Source organism: Labeo rohita, chromosome 7, assembly GCF_022985175.1.
Source record: "Labeo rohita strain BAU-BD-2019 chromosome 7, IGBB_LRoh.1.0, whole genome shotgun sequence".
NCBI classification, from domain to species: Eukaryota; Metazoa; Chordata; class Actinopteri; order Cypriniformes; family Cyprinidae; genus Labeo; species Labeo rohita.
In genome coordinates, this window is record NC_066875.1 from 36428499 (window position 1) to 36449400 (window position 20902).

The 20902-nt window shown below is 36.8% G+C and overlaps 1 protein-coding gene across 2 annotated transcripts; it reads left to right on the top strand.

Annotated features, from left to right (window-relative positions):
• The first annotated feature begins 1713 nt into the window (after nucleotides 1-1713).
• Nucleotides 1714-20509, top strand: slc7a8a (solute carrier family 7 member 8a). 2 transcript variants are annotated; one of them, XM_051115704.1, is made up of 12 exons: nucleotides 1714-1895; nucleotides 2300-2536; nucleotides 7558-7762; nucleotides 8598-8749; nucleotides 13134-13259; nucleotides 14818-14971; nucleotides 15244-15367; nucleotides 15698-15801; nucleotides 16669-16765; nucleotides 16881-17030; nucleotides 18047-18224; nucleotides 18361-20509. In XM_051115704.1, the coding sequence occupies exons 2-12, from the start codon at nucleotides 2395-2397 to the stop codon at nucleotides 18516-18518; spliced, it is 1590 nt and encodes a 529-aa protein (XP_050971661.1). In that variant the 5' UTR covers nucleotides 1714-1895; nucleotides 2300-2394; the 3' UTR covers nucleotides 18519-20509. The 2 variants fall into 2 exon arrangements, with proteins under 2 accessions (XP_050971661.1, XP_050971662.1); XM_051115705.1 differs by having other exon boundaries at nucleotides 1714-2536.
• The last annotated feature ends 393 nt before the right edge of the window (nucleotides 20510-20902 follow it).

Below are 20902 nucleotides of genomic sequence, written 5' to 3' on the forward strand. Positions count from 1 at the left end.
GTATACAGTAGTCAACATTTGAAGTGGGTCAAAACCTTTCCTTAAATTTGTCCTAAAACCAAAAAGAATACCTGTTCTTGTCTTAGGACAATTTTGTTTAATTTTTTTTGATCCACTTCAAATGTTGACTACTGTATGTGTGTGTGTACCTGGTATTTATCACGTTATCCCACAAGGATAGTAATACCAGTAAATTTTGACCTTGTGGGGACATTTGTGAGGTCCCCATGAGGAAACAGGCGTATAAATCATGCAGAATTAGTTTTTTAAAATAAAGTAAAAGTGTGCACAGTCTCCTGTGAGGGCTAGGTTTAGGTGTAGGGCAATAGAAAATATGGTTAGTACAGTATAAAAACCATTATGCCTATGGAATGTCCCCATTAATCATGGAAACACAACATGTGTGTGTGTGTGTGTGCGTGTGTAACCCTGGACCACAAAACCAGTCATATGGGTTTTTTTTTTTTTTTTTGAAATTTATACATAATCTGAAAGCTGAATAAATAAGCAGAATAGGACAATATTTGGCTAAGATACAACTATTTAAAAATCTGAGGGTGCAAAAAAAAAAAAAAAATCAAAATACTGACAAAAATTGCCTTTAAAGTTGTCCAAATTAAGTTCTTACCAATGCATATTACTAATCAAAAATGTTTTTATATATTTATGGTATATAACGATATATAAGTTTTGAAAATGTGGATTTACTTTTAAATTTTAACATATTTAGATGTAAGTTTAGCATGATGATGCATGGATGATGATGCATTAGCAAATGTGTTATTATAGGAAATTAAAAGAAACATTTGCTAATTTAGTTGTTATAGCACAAAATGTCAAATATTAAAAGAGGGGAATGTCATAATAGCAGCACTATGAATGCAAATTTAATTATTTCTCTCAATCAACCTATAGGTTTTAATGAAAGTAAAGTTATCTGAAATGTACATCTAATTCATGGAATTATTCAAAAATAATCCAATTAATTACTTTTTTAATTATTTAATTTTTTTAAAATACTACATTTAAAAATTTTTTTAAAATACTACATTTAAAAATAATAAACATGCCACTTCATCTTACCCCATGGGTGTGTTTTTAAAATAAAAACTATAACTTCATTTATTTATACATTTTCAAAACATTGAGGCACAAAACCATCATATAATTTCACAAATCAACTTTTTTTCCTATATATATATATATATATATATATATATATATATATATATATATATATATTGTAGACATTTATTGAGATGAACTGCAAAAGGAAAGCCCTCAAGCCGTTGCTATGGTTACTTCCCCAGGCAAACGTGACCTGTTCTGCTTAATGACAGGTAAAAATACGGGTTCTTCCTATTTTTTGTAATTACTCAAACGTTTAATCATACTCAAACGAGTGCGTACATACTAGAAGAACATTTGTAAAGTCTGTTAAAGTCCTTGTGAGAAAGTAGGCTATTATTGTGTGATATTATCACTAGGCTTTGGAAGCTAACACACTGACTGAGATGTTTAGAAAGAAGCGATAGAAAAATGAAACTGTATATTGTTTGGTTCAGGTAGGTCATATTCCTCACCGTGTTGGCTGCTCAACAGCTTGCCAGGGCTTTACGAGGGAGTTGTGTAGACCACAAAAACAAGCGCCGTGACGTTGTGGAAGGGGAGGGGGTGCGACTGTACTTATGGAGGGGGGTAGGAGGGGGTTGACATAAGGAGTAAATACTACAGACTGTGGCGGAGCCTGGACCACTGCTGCTTTGGATATCACTGGAGACGCGAAAGGAGTGCAGCGCGCGGGCACTGAACTACCCAAAGGCGTTTGTCACGAGTCCTTACCTAAAAATGCACCCGTTGCCTTAAGGAACGAGGAAGCACCAGATATTTGACAGGTACAGGAAGAAGGACACATTTTTGAATAGGCTTTTAGCCTCGCTTTGGCGCGGCGTTTTGGTTTATACGCCAGATTAAAACCTGGATAACCTTCACATAAAACGGACACAAAAGTTGCGACTGGACTATTGGTACTGTAGTTGTTGTTACGTTTCTAAATTAGTGTTGTATGTGGATTTTTAACGGCCGGAAAGTACATTAACATTCAATGACATTGACAGTGCCTTATTTCAATAGTATTTTATAGCCTTGCACGGCATTCGCCCTTCTTACTCAGTCGCTACATACAGTATATACTGACACATGCTTCAGAACAGCCTCGTTGATAAGAAAGGAGAGATAAAGTACTCATAGTCGCATATTTCGCTCGAGATAGTATTCAGGCTGTTTATGTATCCATTAGAGTCGCTGTCTGAGATCTGACCGGCAGCACACGTCAAGCGCGGCTCTAGCAGCATCACCGCTCAATATCGAGGACTGAACATCTCAATTACCAACATGACGGATGGACCGAGACAAAGAGGGAGCGCAGCCCCGAGCATTAGCGAGGATGGTGCAGCAGACGCGGGGAAAGCAGCAGGACAGTCGGTGGCGTTGAAGAAAGAGATCGGTCTCGTCAGTGCATGTGGCATTATTATCGGTGAGTGTTCAATTGTTCCTTTAAATATATTTTCATAGGAGTCGGTGTGTGTGTGTGTGTGTGTGTGTGTGTGTGTGTGTGTGTGTTTTTGAACGGGATGTACTGTATGGTCAAGCATGCACTTGATTGGATAATGCTGAATGAAACATCTTGCAGTCTGCTTCTCTCTCACGCACACGAATCAGCCCTATAAAATGAGAAATCGATCATACGTTTGAAAAAACTAGATATTTAATATGTATTATAGCACACTAAATATGTGGCCGTGGACCACAAAACCAGTCATAAGGGGCGTTTTTTTTAATTGATATTTATACATCGTCTGAAAGCTGAATAAATAAAATAAATAAATGGAATGATGTATGGTTAGTTAGGATAGGACATTTGGCTGAGATACAACTATTTCAAAATCTGGAATCTGAGGGTGCAGGCAAAAAATCAAAATATTGAGAAAATTGCCTTTAAACTTGTCCAAATGAATTTCTTAGCAATGCATATAAAATATATACTAATAAAAAATACGTTTTGATATATTTATGGTAGGAAATGTAGAATATCTTCATGGAACATGATCTTTACTTGATATCTTAATGATTTTTGGCATAAAAAATAAATCTGTAATTTTGACCCATACAGTGTATTGTTGGCTATTGCTACAAATATACCCATGCTACTTAAGTCCAGGGCCACAGTTAGTAAAATAATCAGTATTGGTCATACAAAAACTATATAAAAAACTATCATGCAATTTAATGATAACAAACAACATATGCATTTAAAAGAAGAATATCATTTACTCAAAATATAAAATGTGCACTATCCATCAACAAGGCTGTCTTTGGCACTACTACTGCAAAATGTGCAGTTTTTTATTTTTTATTTATTGGTTTAAAATACATAAACTGAACAAGTATTAAGAAAATTGTACTAGCCTGTTCACATTCTCTTAGTCTCTTCAGAAAAAAAAAAAGAAATCAGGTCAGTGGCAGAGAAAATGCAAAGTGGAAGCGTAGACAGGAAACGTGACTGAACTTTGTCAAATTGTAAAGTACATCACAGAGCAATATTCTCATTTATTGCTTTAGGTAGCATTAAGCTATAAAATGTATTATTTGATGTAATGATAAGATTTAATGAAAAGTAAAACCAACCCATGATAATCCCAACCCACATTTTAACTGCAGCTATATGATAATCCTCTTCAGCAATCTTGATCAGGTCAGGTCACACATTCACATGCTCTCAGTCCCCCACGTGAACATCATTATCAGGTGATTGTCGCTTTGGATTGCTCAAAGCTTTCATCAAGCCTTTGTTCTCTGTGTGCTTCACTAAATTTATCAGAATACTTCAGAACGGCTGCCATTATCGTCCTTATCAGCCCCTTCAATGTGATATTAAACCCTTATTTACCTGGAAAAGAAGCATGGACCTGAAAGTGAACTTTCTGTGATTTTCAACTTGCTTGGCCCCATTTTTTGATGATGATTTTGCTGGATTGTTAGAATGGAAGCAAGTGCCAGGAACACAGTTTTAGAAGAGGAAAGATTGATCTTTATTGTTTTTTTTCTTAGTTGCAACTTGATGTAGAACTGAAAACCAGAGTTGTTATTATGGGGTTTGAGGTGATTATACAAACCACAACAGATCACAGTTGAACCTGATGAAAAGAGACATTGTTTTGTGCAAATGGCTTGCTTCATTAACCAAACTTTGTTTTTTATATGTGAATTTGTAAAAGGGAAACAAATGGCTATCAAGGCTACAGACCCACAGAAACAGTTGGATCAATAGAGGCATGAAAGAAAATCAATAGGACAGTTAAGAGGGATTCACCAATAGCAAGAGTAATACATAAAAGTACCAAAGTATAGGTATTGTACATCACTGCACAATAAATGGGCCATCAATGCACAGTGATTGACATGCAAATGTGATAAACTGATAGCAAAGAGTAAACTGAATTTAAGGCAAGTAAGTTCACTGCGGGCACTTTGGCGCCACCCTTTGCAGCTATAGTGCTTGTAGCAATCACTGACCTAAATCCTGAAAAGCTGCAGACTTGTTAGCAAAAAATAAGGCAAAAAATTGTCCGTTTTTTTAATAGTGTAGTGATATATGAAGCACAGCTCACAAAAAGTCACATACCAAGCAGCTTTCACATGACTAACTTGAACTCATTGTGAAATCTGTGTGGGGAAATTCCTGATTGTGTTGATTTGTATTAAAATTACTGGATTTTGTCTACAAAATCAGTATCCAGTAAATGTGACTGCTCCTAATGATATCACACATTTGCTTTTTTATTTCAAATCACGCTACAAAACAGTATTTTTAAGCTGATACAGCTAATTTACATGCATATTCTACAGTAAAAGCCAGATGATGCTTTGAACTGACAGGCGTGACTTCTATGTAGTGTTTGACAAGGCTTAGCACAATATGATTAGATCAATATGAGCAGACTGACGAACTAGAATGTTAAATCAGGGATTGCTGCTGTGTTGTCAGTGATGTTTGTGTGGAGACCACTCACTAGGGAAGCAAAAGGATGCAGTGTGAACAGGAAATCCATCTGCATTTTTTTCCACTTGAGTCAGCAAAACTTCTAATTCTACAAGTGTGCACAATGATCTATCAGCCCCTTTAAGGATCACGGCTTAAAACATGTTGATGCTCACATTTTGCCGCTAGTTTCCACAGAGTCAAATAATACTCTAGCTGGCTGAAACCAGATCGATCCCTACATGCTTTGGCAATAGTAAAAGATACCTTAGATTGTATAAAGTTGTGTAACTTGTACTTTGAGGTCATGGGACATCAAGTTTGTGATTATCATATCTTGAAAGAGCTTTTTCACAACAGAGATTAAGGAGAGAACTGAAGAGGGAGAACAACCAAAGACGGAAGCTGAATGATAAGGTCTAGTCATGAAGGTTTATGGATATTCTTTTAAATCAGATTATTCCGAATAAATCATGCAGAGCAGGAGAAGTCATCTGATTAGTTTACAGTGGCTATGTTTAGCAGACACTTGTATCCAAAGTGATTTACAGAACATAATTGCAGTGACAATCCCACAGGAAAACCAAGACTAGCTGCCTTACTCAAGGGCACAGAGGTAATAGGGCAGAAACTCTGCAGCTCACGCATACCTGAATTTCCACATGAAGTGGCGTGATGTTAAAATCTTAGACATGTAGTGCAACTAGGGAAGAATGAAGAATAAACCACAGTTATAGTCCATGCGCAGAGTCACTTCACAAACTGACTCGCATGCTAGATCAGCAGTTTCTGCTTGTCCAGTCATATGAGAGTCTTCCTTCATGGAAGAGCCCTGATCAAGCTTGGTTAGATTTGACAACCACTTTGAGCTCTACACAGGGTTTTGGTGGTAATGCACCAATTTAATAAAGTGTGACTAGTTTTGTTTGTGTACCTTCATTGTAATAACTCAGTAGTTTTAAATTAGATAGGGGTCGACCAATGTGTTTTTCAGGGGCGAAGCTAATACCGATTATTACAGATCAAGTAGACCAATAACCGATATTTTGAACCGATATATTTCTGGTGTAAAAATAGAAATTAATGTCAAATTTAACTTATTTAAAAACAAAACGAGTTTTAAAAATGACCGATACCGATAACCATAAAAATGCTTAATATCAGCGCAGGTAATCGGCCAGGCCGATAATCAGTCAACCCCTAAAATTAGATCTTCTGTGAGATCTACAGTTGTTCTACAGAAATTACATTTGCAAGTTATGGATGGGTTTGTTGGTATTATGTGAACTAATGCAGTAAATGCACACATGCATTCTCTCATACAGTACAGTGACCTCAAAAAGTGACACTTAAAAGTTTTCTTTTCTTTCTGGTTGTCTTGTCTGTAGATGTGTGGAACATGCACATATTGAACTGAGGGAACATGACCTAATTCACCCACTAAAATTGACCAGTTGGGTAAAGATAAGTGAAATTAGGTCACATTTTGATATTTTTTGTATTCGATGTAGTCAGACATTTTTATGGGTGAGTATCTAAATATTTTTGGGGTCAATATGCATATCACAAACAGACATGGTTCACACAGTGTTGGTGCACTGCTTCACTAAGTCCACACACTGTTATACAGCTAGACAAATACACACTCCCCCATATATATGCTGTGTGTACTCACTCCATTAGTCACGCTGAATACTAACTCAGCAAATTACAGTTTGCTCTCTGTGAATCGTTCGCTCCACCTGTTCTCTCTCGGTTCTCCCTCCCGCTTCCTTCTCTCTTGTTCTCTGCCTCACTGACATTTTCATTTCCTTTTGATTTATGCACTGTCCTGCTTTTATTATTATTTTAATATCACCTGTTTTCTCTTTTTGACTGTGTTAGATCTTACTGATCTCTATATTAAGTGTGTCACACTGTCATGTCATCATGCCTTCCTGTGTATTTTAGTGTGCTACGAGTAGGGAAGTCATTTAGGTATGTAGTAAATTAAGGAAGCATCATATTTCAAATTTATCAGACAAAACTGGGAATCTATATGTTTCAGTCTATTTTAAGATTCAGATTATCATCTAGTGCTAATTTTAAAAAGATTGTGATAGATAAGGACAAAAATGTAACCCATCTCTTGAAGAATGTCTTATTTTTAAAAGCATGTTGGAATGAATTTGTGTGCATACAATTATAGTTTTGTGTTTTAATTGACTTTTTTCCATGAAGTTGTATAGTTTTTAATGTGAATCATAACATAAAATTACATTTCGAAATGTGAATCCCTAATGCTTTCCTACAAATCTAAAATCTCTTTAAATCCTTACTCAGGATAAAGTCTGTTTCATTCAAATGGCTAAACATCCATCAGCCATATGTCTGTTACACATAATCAGTGCTTTTTTGGAGTTTATGGTGAGGATTGAAAGCTTATATGGTTAAATAATTCACATCAAACTTTCTGACATGCTTCCTACATTAACTCCCATTTCTAACACCCAGCCTTTTTGTTTTCTCTTTTACAGGTAATATCATTGGCTCTGGAATCTTTGTCAGCCCGAAGGGAGTGTTGGAAAATGCCAGTTCAGTGGGCCTGGCCCTCATTGTATGGATCATCACAGGCGTTATAACAGCCATCGGTGCACTCTGCTACGCTGAGCTGGGTGTTACAATCCCCAAATCTGGAGGCGACTACTCTTATGTCAAGGACATCTTTGGAGGGCTGGCAGGGTGAGGTTTTCAGTCACACATTGGTTTTAATATTAGTTCCAGAGGCTATTTCTAAACAGCCTAAAGTCCAAAGTCTATATTATTTCTAAAAGCTGTAACCACTTTCAATTTTTAAGTAGGTGACTTATTATTCGAAATGCAAACCTGAGTGTGCAGGGACATGATTTTAACATGATCTTCCTAGAAGTGACAGATTAAACAGACTTCAAGAAAAATATATTATTGTTATTGCAGCCATCAAGGACAAAATATTTTTGTTATTGTCAGTAAAGTACAATAAATACTCAAAAAAACTCAAGCTGTAAGCAACATAGTGAGAAAATCAGATATTGTGGATAACTGAACAATTCCAGAATGAATAGTTGGTTCTGTCCCAACAGGAATCGTTTTCCCCTCAAATGTCTGTAATCTCCTTTCAACGAGTAAACACCATTATCCGTCATTAGCTTGTTAACACCATTAGCATTACTGCTGTCGGGTGAAGTGGTTGTATCTGTGATTTAAAATTTCTTATTCCACTAATAGGCAATATGTGGTCAATCAAACCTTATAGCCCTGGGTTTGCTCACATGCTGACAACCTTTGCTTAGCACGGTGACTGCTCTAATAAATGATACTGCCAGTGGACATCCATTAGCTGGTCACTCAGTCGTAACTCAATTTCACTCAACAAATGATGGCGATAAAGAGAGTCTATCCTAAGAATAAAGACATTGCTTTATGCAAATAACACAAAAACAATCATGGTATTACTATTATTTGTTTTTGGAGATGAAAGATAAGGAGATTTTTTTAGGCAAGTTTTATAACATTTATGTGTGTTTTTGTGCTACAGGTTTCTGCGGTTGTGGATCGCCGTGTTGGTGATCTACCCCACTAACCAGGCGGTTATTGCTCTCACCTTCTCCAACTACGTCCTGCAGCCTCTGTTCCCCACCTGCTTCCCCCCAGAGAATGGTCTGCGTCTGCTCGCTGCCATCTGCTTGTGTGAGTACCAGAAGGAGAAACAGATCTCATTGTCCTAGTATTTAGGGATTTTATTAAAATGACTGTTGATACTGCTACAGTATAAGGCTTTATTTAAAATTTAAGGCCTAGCGTAGCAGGCATTGTCAATTCATAGTCACTGGTAATTCATAGATAATGCAAATATTAAAACTTGGCAGATACCACTAGGATAATTTTCATGTTATTAAAACACTGTTTTATGTTGTTTACCTCACAGATGCAACAACAACTCACACAATCGCTATTTCCACATCTGCTTTTGATTCCCTTGTTGACAGTTGTATATTTTAGACATTTTTCTCTGATGCACACATTGTTGTTGGGAATGGGAACTTCATTACGGCCTCCTTATGTTTGACCGTAAGGTCAAATCACGCTTAAGTGAAAAAACATTGAAAGCCAGGACTAGAAAAACTGAGTTTTGGGACTGACAGAAAGAGCAAGATGGATTGATGTGTGAATGAAGAAGGCCGAGGGGTCTTATCCTGGGAGAGTGGACAGAAAGGTTGTGGGAAAATGTGCGGAGGATAGCGAGGGATGAGACTGAAAGAGAGAGGGATGTGTGACGATGAATGGAATGATGTTTTTCAAGGCGTCAAGCAGCCTTGAGCGTGGGCTTTCTGCAAACTTCACGCTGGAGCTACAAATACTGCATGCTGTATGTAGACAGACAAACAACAGAGACCCTAGAACAAAAAGAGAGAGAGGTCAAGAGAAGCTATAAGGTGATATTTCACCCTGATTTGATTTTTAAACAAAAGGCCCGATTTACTAAACAGGGCAAATTAGCGTTAGAGGGTTAGAGCAATTCCATAAAAGCAGCGATGGGAGGGAAACATTTTGCGGATGATTTACTGACAGTGTGCATATTGAAGAACACCGATGCAGCCAGATCATTTCTATAATGACCAGAGCAATCTACCAAGAGCAGTGAAAATTATCGTCTGCTTTAAGACATGCTATTTTGGGCATTAAATGATGCCGCAAATTCCAGTAATTTGACAAGCGCAAGTGTTAGTAAATCACGTTGCGTGATTAATTTTAATACTCTTCTCCCATAAATTTTGCATTTGAAAGAAAACACCTACAAATACATATTCAGGAAGGTCAGGCGCAAAAATAACAGTGTCCACTCATTTTCAGCAGTAATTCTTGACTGCGCATGTTTAGAAAATCATGACAGTATTATTTTAATGCCAAAAGACGCATTGCGTTGCCGCAAGCTGACCCAAAGTATGTTAAGTGTCAACTGAAGACTGGACTTAATAGCCATTTAGTTATTAACTAGATAGATGAACAATTTAATAACAGCGCATAACTTCCGTCATATATGAATCTGAGTCAGAATTATTTGTTTTACTTTTGGCTTGTAAACCAGTATAAGCTGTTCATCCAGTTTGTAGGGTTACAGAGCTGATCCAGCATTCATTGTATGCTTACAAGGCTGAATTACGGAAAGGAGGCTGTATCAAGATCAAAATGTTCTGATTAGATGAAGTTGAAAGTAGTTCTTTCATTTTTTTTTACTAACCAGATGTTCTCAGGCAGCTCTGAAGCTTTTTTCTTCTTATTTAGTTTTGCTATTGTTTTGTTTAGAGAGCAGTAGGAAGTGAGTGAAAGGGCAAAAGTGGACACTATGGCACAGTTTTACAGGATGTCCCTGCTGTTGTACCCTACTGCTTTATACCTCTTTACCTCCTTTATGCCTTTTGTTCCTGAACAGTACAGCAATTCTGAGCAAAGTGTGTCTGTAAGAGTGCACATCGCTCTCTTTCAGAACCGGCCTAAGTAGGCAGCACTTTAAGGGAACATACGCACACTCTTGACGCAAACACTGTTCCAAAAGGTAGTCAGAAGAACTGCTACCATTTAAGACACTTTCTTTTTGACAAATACTGGCAGCATTGCATTTATATTTTTCAGAGAAGACAATCCAATAATGCAATCGTTACGCCATTACCTATTTGCTACGATAGGAAAGCTATAAGACAGTTGAGTGCATCATCAAGGCACTAAAATTTTTTGGGATTTTAAGTGTAAACATACTTTATACTACAAAATGGCATAGAATAGTGCATAAGTATGCAAATTTGGACAACAAGCTCAGTGAAAATTCAGTCTACAAAGCTATTAAAGGAGTAGTTCACTTCCAGAACAAAAATTCACGGATAATGTTCTTCAGTCGTAAAGAAATTATGTTTTTTGAGGAAAACTCAATATTATCTCCATATAGTGGACTTCAATGGTGCCTGTGAGTTTGAACGTCCAAAATGTAGTTTAAATGCAGCTTCAAAGGGCTCTAAATTACAGACAAGCCTTTGAGGTTAAAAAGTATATTTATTTATTTTTTTTGGAAAATGACTGATCATTTTGCTAAATAAGACCCTTATTCCTCGGCTGGGAAGCTGCACTGAAACTGCATTTTGGACGTTCAAACTTGTGGGCACCATTGAATTTCACTACATAGGAATCATTCCGGAAATGTTTTCCTCAAAAAACATAATTTCTTTACGACTGAAGAAAGAATCGTCATCTTGAATGACAACGGGTACATTCTCTGTAAATTTTTGTTCTGGAAGTGAACTACTCCTTTAATATAAAATTAGTAAGTCATTAAATCTTGTAAAGTACTAAAATAATTCACTTCACTTAAAAACTACTTCATCTGAATATTTATGTGCGCTATGTGTGTGCTTTTTTTTTTTTTTTTTTTTTTGCTTAGTTGACCAGTATCACATGGTTGACTAAGCAACATGCTAACTGTATTATAGTCAATCGTAAAACAAATGTTGTGTGAGAGGGCTATTTGTGTTCCAGATCAAGCCGTTTTAAGTTTGGATGCTGCCTTTGTAGACAGTAAAGAGTTCAACAGGCTGTTGCATTTGAGAAAAGTTGTTTAGCACGTTTGTACTTGCATCAGTTCTAAGGTTTCAAGGCGATAAACATGTTAAATGAGTAACTCTGACCTGTGTGTGTGTGTGCACTGTAAGCAGCTTATTGTTTTAAGATTGCTGTTATCACAGGAATGTTTCTGCATGCTTGCATTAGCACAGTATACAATGTAGGGCAGATTTCACTACCTTAATTTTGCAAGGAAGCCGCCTATAACTCTATTCATCCTGTCTCTTCTTATTTTTACCAAACACCACCTTCTAAGACGTCTCCTCCAGTCCATTTCCCAGAATGCACTGCCCTTATCTCAAGACACGATTGGGCTCAGTTAAAGGCACGTCATTGCTCTGCACAGCAAGACAGCGTTCCTTTCAAACAGAGATAAGACATAAGGATTACACCTCCTCACCCAAAGCTTGTAGAGTTTGGCTTGACTTCGTTCCTTTTGCATTGTTTTAGGCAGGGTGTTGCTTCAAGCTGTTTGTGTTCAATTAGCCACAAACAGTAATTATCAAGGATTTTGTGCAACAAAATACACACCCCGCCTTATTACATGTCAGCGACTGTCGTGACTGGATGCTGCTCCAGGTGTAAGCAGTATGAATGAGAGCCAAGAATTCTCACCGTACACAGACAATTCTCAACTCACGCCCAGTTCACACTAGCTTTGTATATAATTGCTCTGTTGTTAGGTTACTCAAATATACATAGCAGTATCAGTCTGTTTAAGTACCTGTTGCGGTGGTTGCGATAGCATGTGAATGAAAAAGGACAAAGCTGAACTCTGAAGTAAATCACAAAGCAGCATTTTTGCATGTCTTGCAAGTTCTCAAAAGTGCAAGACTCAAAGTTTACTTGCATGCTCAGGTTTTTTGCGTCCCTCTGATTTTATGACCAAATATCTCTGTCACATGCCATCTGAAGATCGTGCATGTGACCATGAGCGTTATTTAGCACATTAACTTTTAAAAAAAAGTTTAATTAAGTAAAAACGAATGTATAAGAATACATATTTCGCATACTCTAACTGCTTTTTTGTCTCGATTTTTAATCACCTTTTACATTTTACAAATATTCTATGTAATTTCTCAAATCACAAGTTAAAAAAAATCAAACACCTCAATTATAGATTTGAAAAATGAATACTGGTTTACTTTGAATAAAAACATCTGCCAAATCAATAAATGTAAAGATAACATGTTCTATTGTAATTATTTTTCACATTATTTCACCTGTCTGTCTCAGATGTTGCAGTGCGTTCAAATGTTTACGTATATTAAAAAGGGTTCCTGAAGGTCTTTTCCGAGCTTATCATTTGTGTGTTCTGATTAATTCCTCATAGCTGAAAGCATTATTTTATAATTCTTTGGCATACTAGACTGCTCAAACTGCAGGGCGCCATTAATCTCACCAAAGGCTCATAATGTATGTGTGTAACCAGCCTTGTAACATTAATCTCTTTGTGTTTCAGTGCTGCTGACTTGGGTGAATTGCTCTAGCGTGCGCTGGGCAACACGAGTACAGGATGTCTTCACTGCAGGGAAACTTTTGGCCCTCATTCTTATCATCATCATGGGCATCGTACAAATCTGCAAGGGTAGGCACCATATGTCTATGTATGTATGTGTGCTATTTATGTATTACTGGCTAATCAAGAAGCACTGTGCTAAATAACAGTGTGTGTGTGTGTGTGTGTGTGTACTTGTTCTTGTTTGTTCATTAGTAGAAGTGTGCATGCGTGACTCCCCGTCCTCTTGGGTGCGTTGCTTCATCTCTTGTAGCTACTTAAAGGAGAAGTCCACTTCCAAAACAAAGATTCACATATAATGTACTCACCCCCTTGTCATCCAAGATGTTCATGTCTTTCTTTCGTCAGTCATAAAGAAATTATGTTTTTTGAGGAAAACATTTCTGCATTTTTCTCCATATAATGGACTGATATGGTGCCCCGATTTTGAACTTCCAAAATGCAGTTTAAATGCGGCTTCAAATGATCCCAAATGCAGTTGTAAACGATCCCAGCCGAGAAAGAAGGGTCTTATCTAGCGAAATGATTGGTTATTTTCATGAAAATAATACAATTTAAATACCTTTTAATCTCAAACGCTCATCTTGCCTTTCTCTGCCTGAACTCAGTTTGGGTATGTCGAAAAACTCCATCGTTACACTAGATAAGACCCTTCTTTCTCGGCTTGGATAATTTAATACTGCATTTGGGATCGTTTGAAGCCGCATTTAAACTGCATTTTGGAAGTTCAAAATCGGGGCACCATATCAGTCTGTTATATGGAGAAAAATGCTGAAATGTTTTCCTCAAAAAACATAATTTCTTTACGACTGAAGAAAGAAAGACATGAACATCTTGGATGACAAAGGGGTAAGTAAATTATTTGTAAATTGTTGTTCTGGAAGTGGAGTTCTCCTTTAAAGTCTCCAGAAAAAAACTAAAAGCACAGCACTTCCTCTCTCTGTCTCGTTGTCTCAGCAGAAGTCACTGGGTTCAGACCCTCTAATAAAGAATAACACTGATAATGCAGCTTTCACAGCTGGCGCGTCAGAGAGGATTCAATAATGATCACACTGTCGACGGCCTCTTAGCTCAGACGCTGACCTGATAATATGAGAGTGACAGATGTGATTCCATGCTGAATCTCTAAAAAAAACTGGATTTGGGTTAGTTGGCACTGGCTGTTCTTTAATGTGGGGTCTTCAGGGTCACATGTGCTCTCAGGGAGGGTTCAGAGAGTACATGTGACCCAAAGACCTGACCCTAGAAATGTGGTATTAATACCATGGCTTAGGCAACAAAAAGATTCTAGGCTTAGGAAATCCAGCCAAAACCAGTTAAAAGTTGTAGGTGTATTTTGGAACATGTTAGCTGGTGTCTAACTGGTGCTAGCTGGTGGGAATCTGTCAAACAAGATGGTTTCCCAGTTCAGCCAGGTTATACCAGCTTGATTTTCCTAAACGCATTACAGTCGCAATGACATTTTGCTTCCTGACCAAAAAACTTGACCTTCAGTTGCTGTTTTCGTGATTACTTAAGTTGTTTCGGGTGAAAGCTTTTGCTAAAAATTAACAAAGTAGCTAATAAACATGAAGCAAGTTTCTCTTTTAATATTTGATCATTACTGTTCCCTTTCTTCTTTCCCCAGGCGAGTATTACTGGTTGGAGCCGGCCAATGCTTTCGAGCCGTTTCAAGACTATGATGTTGGTCTGATCGCACTAGCATTTCTACAGGGGTCCTTCGCCTACGGTGGCTGGAATTTCCTCAATTATGTCACAGAGGAACTCGTCGACCCTTATGTGTAAGCCAATTCTCATTCAAAGAGCTCACTTTAATTCAACACCGTGTTCTTAATATTTAATTAGTGTTAACAAGATACAAGTTCATAATATCCAGCAGAGAACCACATAATGAATCAACAGTCAGAATGGTCTGCCGTATATGCACAAGTAGGAAGAGGCAAACAGAGGCACAGGTGGCTGAAATCTGCCTGTAGTTGTAGACGCTAGCTGAAATAATGAAATAATGTACTTCTTTTGCCTGAACGCTCTTGTTTTTTATTTCTCCTTACAGGAACCTTCCCCGTGCTATCTTCATCTCCATTCCCCTTGTGACCTTTGTGTATGTTTTTGCTAACATTGCTTACGTCACTGCAATGAGCCCTCAGGAACTTCTGGCTTCTAATGCTGTAGCTGTGGTGAGTGACCTGTGTCCATTCTTAGCAGTCAGACACTACCGGACTGCAAACTGAACGATTGTTTTGCTTTATGCAGGAGATTCTTTGACATATCTACCCAAGTATCAATATTTAAAGTTCTTTGATTGATACTTGGAATGAGCTCTTGATGCCTGCCAATATACCATACAAACAGATATATCAGACTCCGGAATCTTCTGCATTCAATTCTAATGACTTAATGAAACGGCACTGATATTATACACATAATAATGCATGCATTCGACCAACGTCCTCTTTTCCTCTGCTTGTCTCTTTTCTCTTCTTCACCACTCTGTTGCTGTCTCCCAGACGTTTGGTGAGAAGCTGTTGGGAGTGATGTCATGGATCATGCCCATCTCTGTGGCCTTGTCCACATTTGGGGGGGTCAACGGCTCCCTCTTCACCTCCTCTCGGTCAGTCCCTCCATCCATCCATTCATCCATCCATGCATCCATCCATACATATATGCATCATTCATACACAAGACTCATCTATCTATCTATCTATCTATCTATCTATCTATCTATCTATCTATCTATCTATCTGTCTGTCTGTCTGTCTGTCTGTCTATCTATCTATATCTATCTGTCTGTCTGTCTGTCTATCTATCTATCTATCTATCTATCTATCTATCTGTCTGTCTGTCTGTCTGTCTATCTATCTATCTATATCTATCTGTCTATCTATCTATCTATCTATCTATCTATCTGTCTATCTGTCTATCTATCTATCTGTCTATCTGTCTATCTATCTATCTATCTATCTGTCTGTCTGTCTGTCTGTCTGTCTATCTATCTATATCTATCTGTCTGTCTGTCTATCTATCTATCTATCTATCTATCTATCTGTCTGTCTGTCTGTCTGTCTATCTATCTATCTATATCTATCTGTCTATCTATCTATCTATCTATCTATCTATCTATCTGTCTATCTGTCTATCTATCTATCTGTCTATCTGTCTATCTATCTATCTATCTATCTATCTATCTATCTGTCTGTCTGTCTGTCTGTCTGTCTATCTATCTATATCTATCTGTCTGTCTGTCTATCTATCTATCTATCTATCTATCTATCTATCTGTCTGTCTGTCTGTCTGTCTATCTATCTATATCTATCTGTCTATCTATCTATCTATCTATCTATCTATCTGTCTGTCTATGCCTGCCTGCCTTTCTGTCTGTCTGTCTGGTTTATGTCTGTCTGTCTTCACATACTCCCCTCTCACGATTATATTGGCATCGTAAATAACCATATTATTGGGTCATCCTTACATTGTTCAGGTTGTTCTTTGCGGGTGCACGTGAAGGTCATCTACCTAGCTTACTGGCTATGATTCATGTGAAGCGCTGCACCCCAATTCCAGCCCTGCTCTTCACTGTAAGTAATATAAATACCCCTCTTTTCCTCCTCTTCATGCCTTACACTCACTTGTGTTGAGCATAAATAGTCTTCATGATGTTGTGACATCAAACCCTCTCTTGCTCTCCTGCAGTGCATCTCAACACTTCTGATGCTGTGCACCAGTGACATGTACACACTTATCAACTATGTGGGTTTCATCAACTACCTCTTCTACGGTGTCACTGTTGCTGGGCAGATTGTAATACGGGTTAAACAGCCAGATATGCACCGGCCAATTAAAGTAAGTGCTGAGAATTACTGAAATCCAGTGATTAATAAAAAAAACAATGAGTTTTTGCTCAGTGATCTCAGTAGTTGTTGACTTTTTACTGATAACATGTCATCTGTTATACACTACCAGTCAAAAGTTTTTGAACAGCAAGATTTGTAATGTTTTTTAAAGAAATCTCTTCTGCTTACCAAGCAAAAGCAGTAATATTGTGAAATATTTTTACTATTTAAAATAACTGCTTTCTATTTGAATATATTTTAAAATGTAATTTATTCCTGTTCTCAAAGCCAAATTTTCAGCATCATTACTCCAGTCTTCAGTGTCACATGATCTTTCAGAAATCATTCTAATAAGCTGATTTGCTGTTCAAGAAACATTTATTATTAGTAAATTTTTTCAGGAATCTTTGGTGAATAGAAAGATCCAAAGATCAGCATTTATCTGAAATAAAAAGCTTTTGTAACATTATACACTAGACCATTCAAAAGCTTGGAGACATTATACTAGTTTTATTATTAGAATGAATTGGAATAGAAATTAACAGTTTTATTTAGCAAGGATGCTTTAAACTGTTTAAAAGTGACGATAAACATTCATAATGTTACAAAAGATTTCTATTTCAGATAAATACTGTTCGTCTGAACTTTCTATTCATCAACGAAACCTGAAAAAATCTGTTTTTAACATAATAACAATAATAACAATAATAATAAATGTTTTTAGCAGCAAATCAGAATATTATAATGATATTTGAAGGATTATGTGACTGGAGTAATGATGCTAAAAATTCAACTTTAAAATCATAGGAATAAATTACATTTTAAAATATATTCAAATAGAAATCAGTTATTTTAAATAGTAAAAAATATTTCAAAATTTTACTGTTTTTGCTGTGCTTTGGATCAAACAAATTTAAGTGTAAAAACATTAAAAATCTTACTGTTCAAAAACTTTTGACTGGTAGTGTGTATCTCGTGTTCTGTTCATCAAATGCATTCATATTTTTTTACTTTTACTACTCACAGATCAGTCTGGTGTGGCCTGTCATCTACCTGCTGTTCTGGGCCTTCCTGCTGATCTTCTCTCTGTACTCGGAGCCTGTGGTATGTGGCATTGGCTTGGCCATCATGCTTACCGGAGTCCCTGTCTATTTCTTGGGCGTGTACTGGGAGAACAAACCCCAGTGTTTCAATACATTTGTTGGTAAGTTGAAGTCTGATGAGAAACTATGTACCTCACACTCAAGTAATGAATACTTTTATACAACAAGGAAGCATGAAACTGATATACAAAATAACTGTATGGGGCACAACCTGAATTCCTTTCTTTGTGTTTTCAGACAAGATGACATTCCTGGGTCAGAAGTTCTGCTTAGTGGTCTACCCAATGGAGGACGAGAAGAAAAACGAGGAGCCTGGAGAAGAAATCGAAATGAAGGAACAGTCGGTTCCACTGTCAGCGGATGATGAGCAGACACCGAAATCAGCTGACTGCTGAACAGACATGTGAAGACACACTCGATCACTAACATACGGGCAGCCAGACTTATTCAGAAAGACACTGGAAATCAAACTCAGATTTTTCACATACCTCTATATTTTGCCTTTTCATAAAGAGGGGGTTGCACTGGAGTGCAGTGGCTAAGCTCAGGAGAGTAATGAACAGACACTAGCTGCTCCACAGCTCATGTGGTCTTATACAACGTTCTCCGTTATCTCTAGTTGCTAGTCTCTTAGCAACTGCTTTCTACTCCATTGGCCGTGCAACAGAATTACAACATTAAAATGTGGGATGGCACAAAGCTCTAGAATGTATTACTTATAAACACTGATTTGGAAGGGTCTGCATTTTTTAAAAAGACCTTTCTGAAACATTCTTTTCTAAGAGAAGCACAGGGAATTAGAATTCTGTTTTGTTCATGCTAAAAATGCCAAAATGCCATCATGGCTTCACCTAAAGCGTTCATTTTTATTTATTTATTTATTAGCGAGTACATTCTAATGTTCTAATTCTTACCCCCTCTTTATTTTTTCCATTTTTTTATTTCTGTCCCAACACTTCCAGGCGTAAATGCTTTTTTTTTTTTTTTTTTAATAAGCCAAAGCTGTATTTTAATTTGACATTTCTCATTTCAAGTGTATTTTATCACACCAAAACACTCAGAAGCATTTCTGTTTATACATTTTTTATTATTTTTTTTAATTGTCCTGTTCTAATCATATTTCTTTGTCATGATGCAATTGTTATTGTTTTCTCTGTTCTCTTTCCTGAAGGAAAGCTCTGGGATTTTTTTTAATCATCATATATTTTAAGGCATATATGTAAGAACCAATTGTGGTGGTTCAGAGTAGTTTTCTACCAGGTTACTCTGGTACCGATACAATTTAAGCTCTTTTATTTGCCTAAAAACTTTTACATAAACTGTATAAAGAGTATTTTTCTTTCTGTAGATAAAAAGTGTTCGGTAAAAACCTAAAGAGGCCATTGTGAAATGAAGTGTTGCAATGGTATCTTCATTCTTTGTGGACTTTAAACAAGGAATATGGCTTTATAGCCACTGTCATAACATGCAGTTAAATAATTTCACAAGTATAAACACAAATATATATTCAAATTTGCAGAGCGTTTGGTCGTATATGGAAAAAAGAAAAACAGTAGTGGTGCATAGCTAGTGTCTGTGATGTAGCTGAAAGCCTGTGAGAATGTAATGTCATTAATTATGTGAATATTCAAAAACTTGAAATCAGTTGTGTCAGAAGAACTTGTTAAATCAGTCTTACAAAGCACAATATATTATAATTGTGTAAATGGACTGTAGATCTTAATGTAGGTGCAATACAAGGGACTAGAATCTATCGATCAAGCTAACAAACCTATGATTTATGCATTAATATACTAAATAATGGAACTGCACACCAAAATGGAGAGCCTTAAAGATAATTAATTTTCTAAAAAAAAAAAAAAAAAAACATATTAATTTGTGTAAGTATGCTTAGTTCAAGAATACATGATGAAAGTGTTCAGTATGTATGTCACTTATCCATTCAAGCGTGTAAGGCATTTTAGTGGTCACAGGGTCTTTTCAATGTGCCTGTGTTGATGTCACACCTTTACCCACTTGTGAAGACTATGGAAAAGTGCCAAGTGTTCTGTGTGTTATTATTTTTGCAGATCTGTAATGTGTAGGTGCTGTATAAAAAGCAATATGTATCAGTGTAATTCATTGCACATCCATTTTGCATGAGCTTAATCCCCCACATTTCTAAATATCAAATCTATAACCTTCGCACTTGCACAATAACCACTGCCTTTTGGTTCCTCTGTCCTAGTCAGGCGGCGACGAGGCCTGCATTTATCACCCAAACTTTACTTCTCTGGCATCAAAGGTGCAGAGCATCTTTGGTTGTCGAAACGCTGCTCTGAGCTGTGCCTCAGTATCCAGCACTGCCTACTGTGTGCTAAACACAAACACTATGTATATTTAATATGGAAGCTGCAACTCTGATTGTGCTGCAATATTAGGTTTTCCTATCCACACACTCGCACCATCAAAGCCATGCAAAATGAATCCACATATTTGATTGTCACATTAGTAACAAATGATTAATGTGAATATTTTGAATGTCCTCATGGTTATATTAAAATCAATGAGAGAATGACTTTTATAATTCTATTAAGATATGTACAGTGGAAGGATAAAGATCATAAGGCTCATATTACCACTTACACATAACTGAGGGTGAACGGTTTGTACCAGAGTCTTCTTGTTTACTATATGTTTTGTATTTGTTTGAACAGTATATATTACGACAAATAAATCTATATGCTGAACAATGGAAGACTTGTTTATTAAGGGTGACGTGAAAAAAAACTGTGCTACA

Excerpts from the sequence above, each read along its gene's own strand:
- slc7a8a (XM_051115705.1), top strand. The coding sequence starts at position 2,395 with ATGACGGATGGACCGAGACAAAGAGGGAGCGCAGCCCCGAGCATTAGC. Across the intron at positions 8,750-13,133 it reads GCTCGCTGCCATCTGCTTGT|TGCTGCTGACTTGGGTGAAT; the intron begins GTGAGTACCAGA and ends TTTGTGTTTCAG. Across the intron at positions 15,368-15,697 it reads CTTCTAATGCTGTAGCTGTG|ACGTTTGGTGAGAAGCTGTT; the intron begins GTGAGTGACCTG and ends GCTGTCTCCCAG.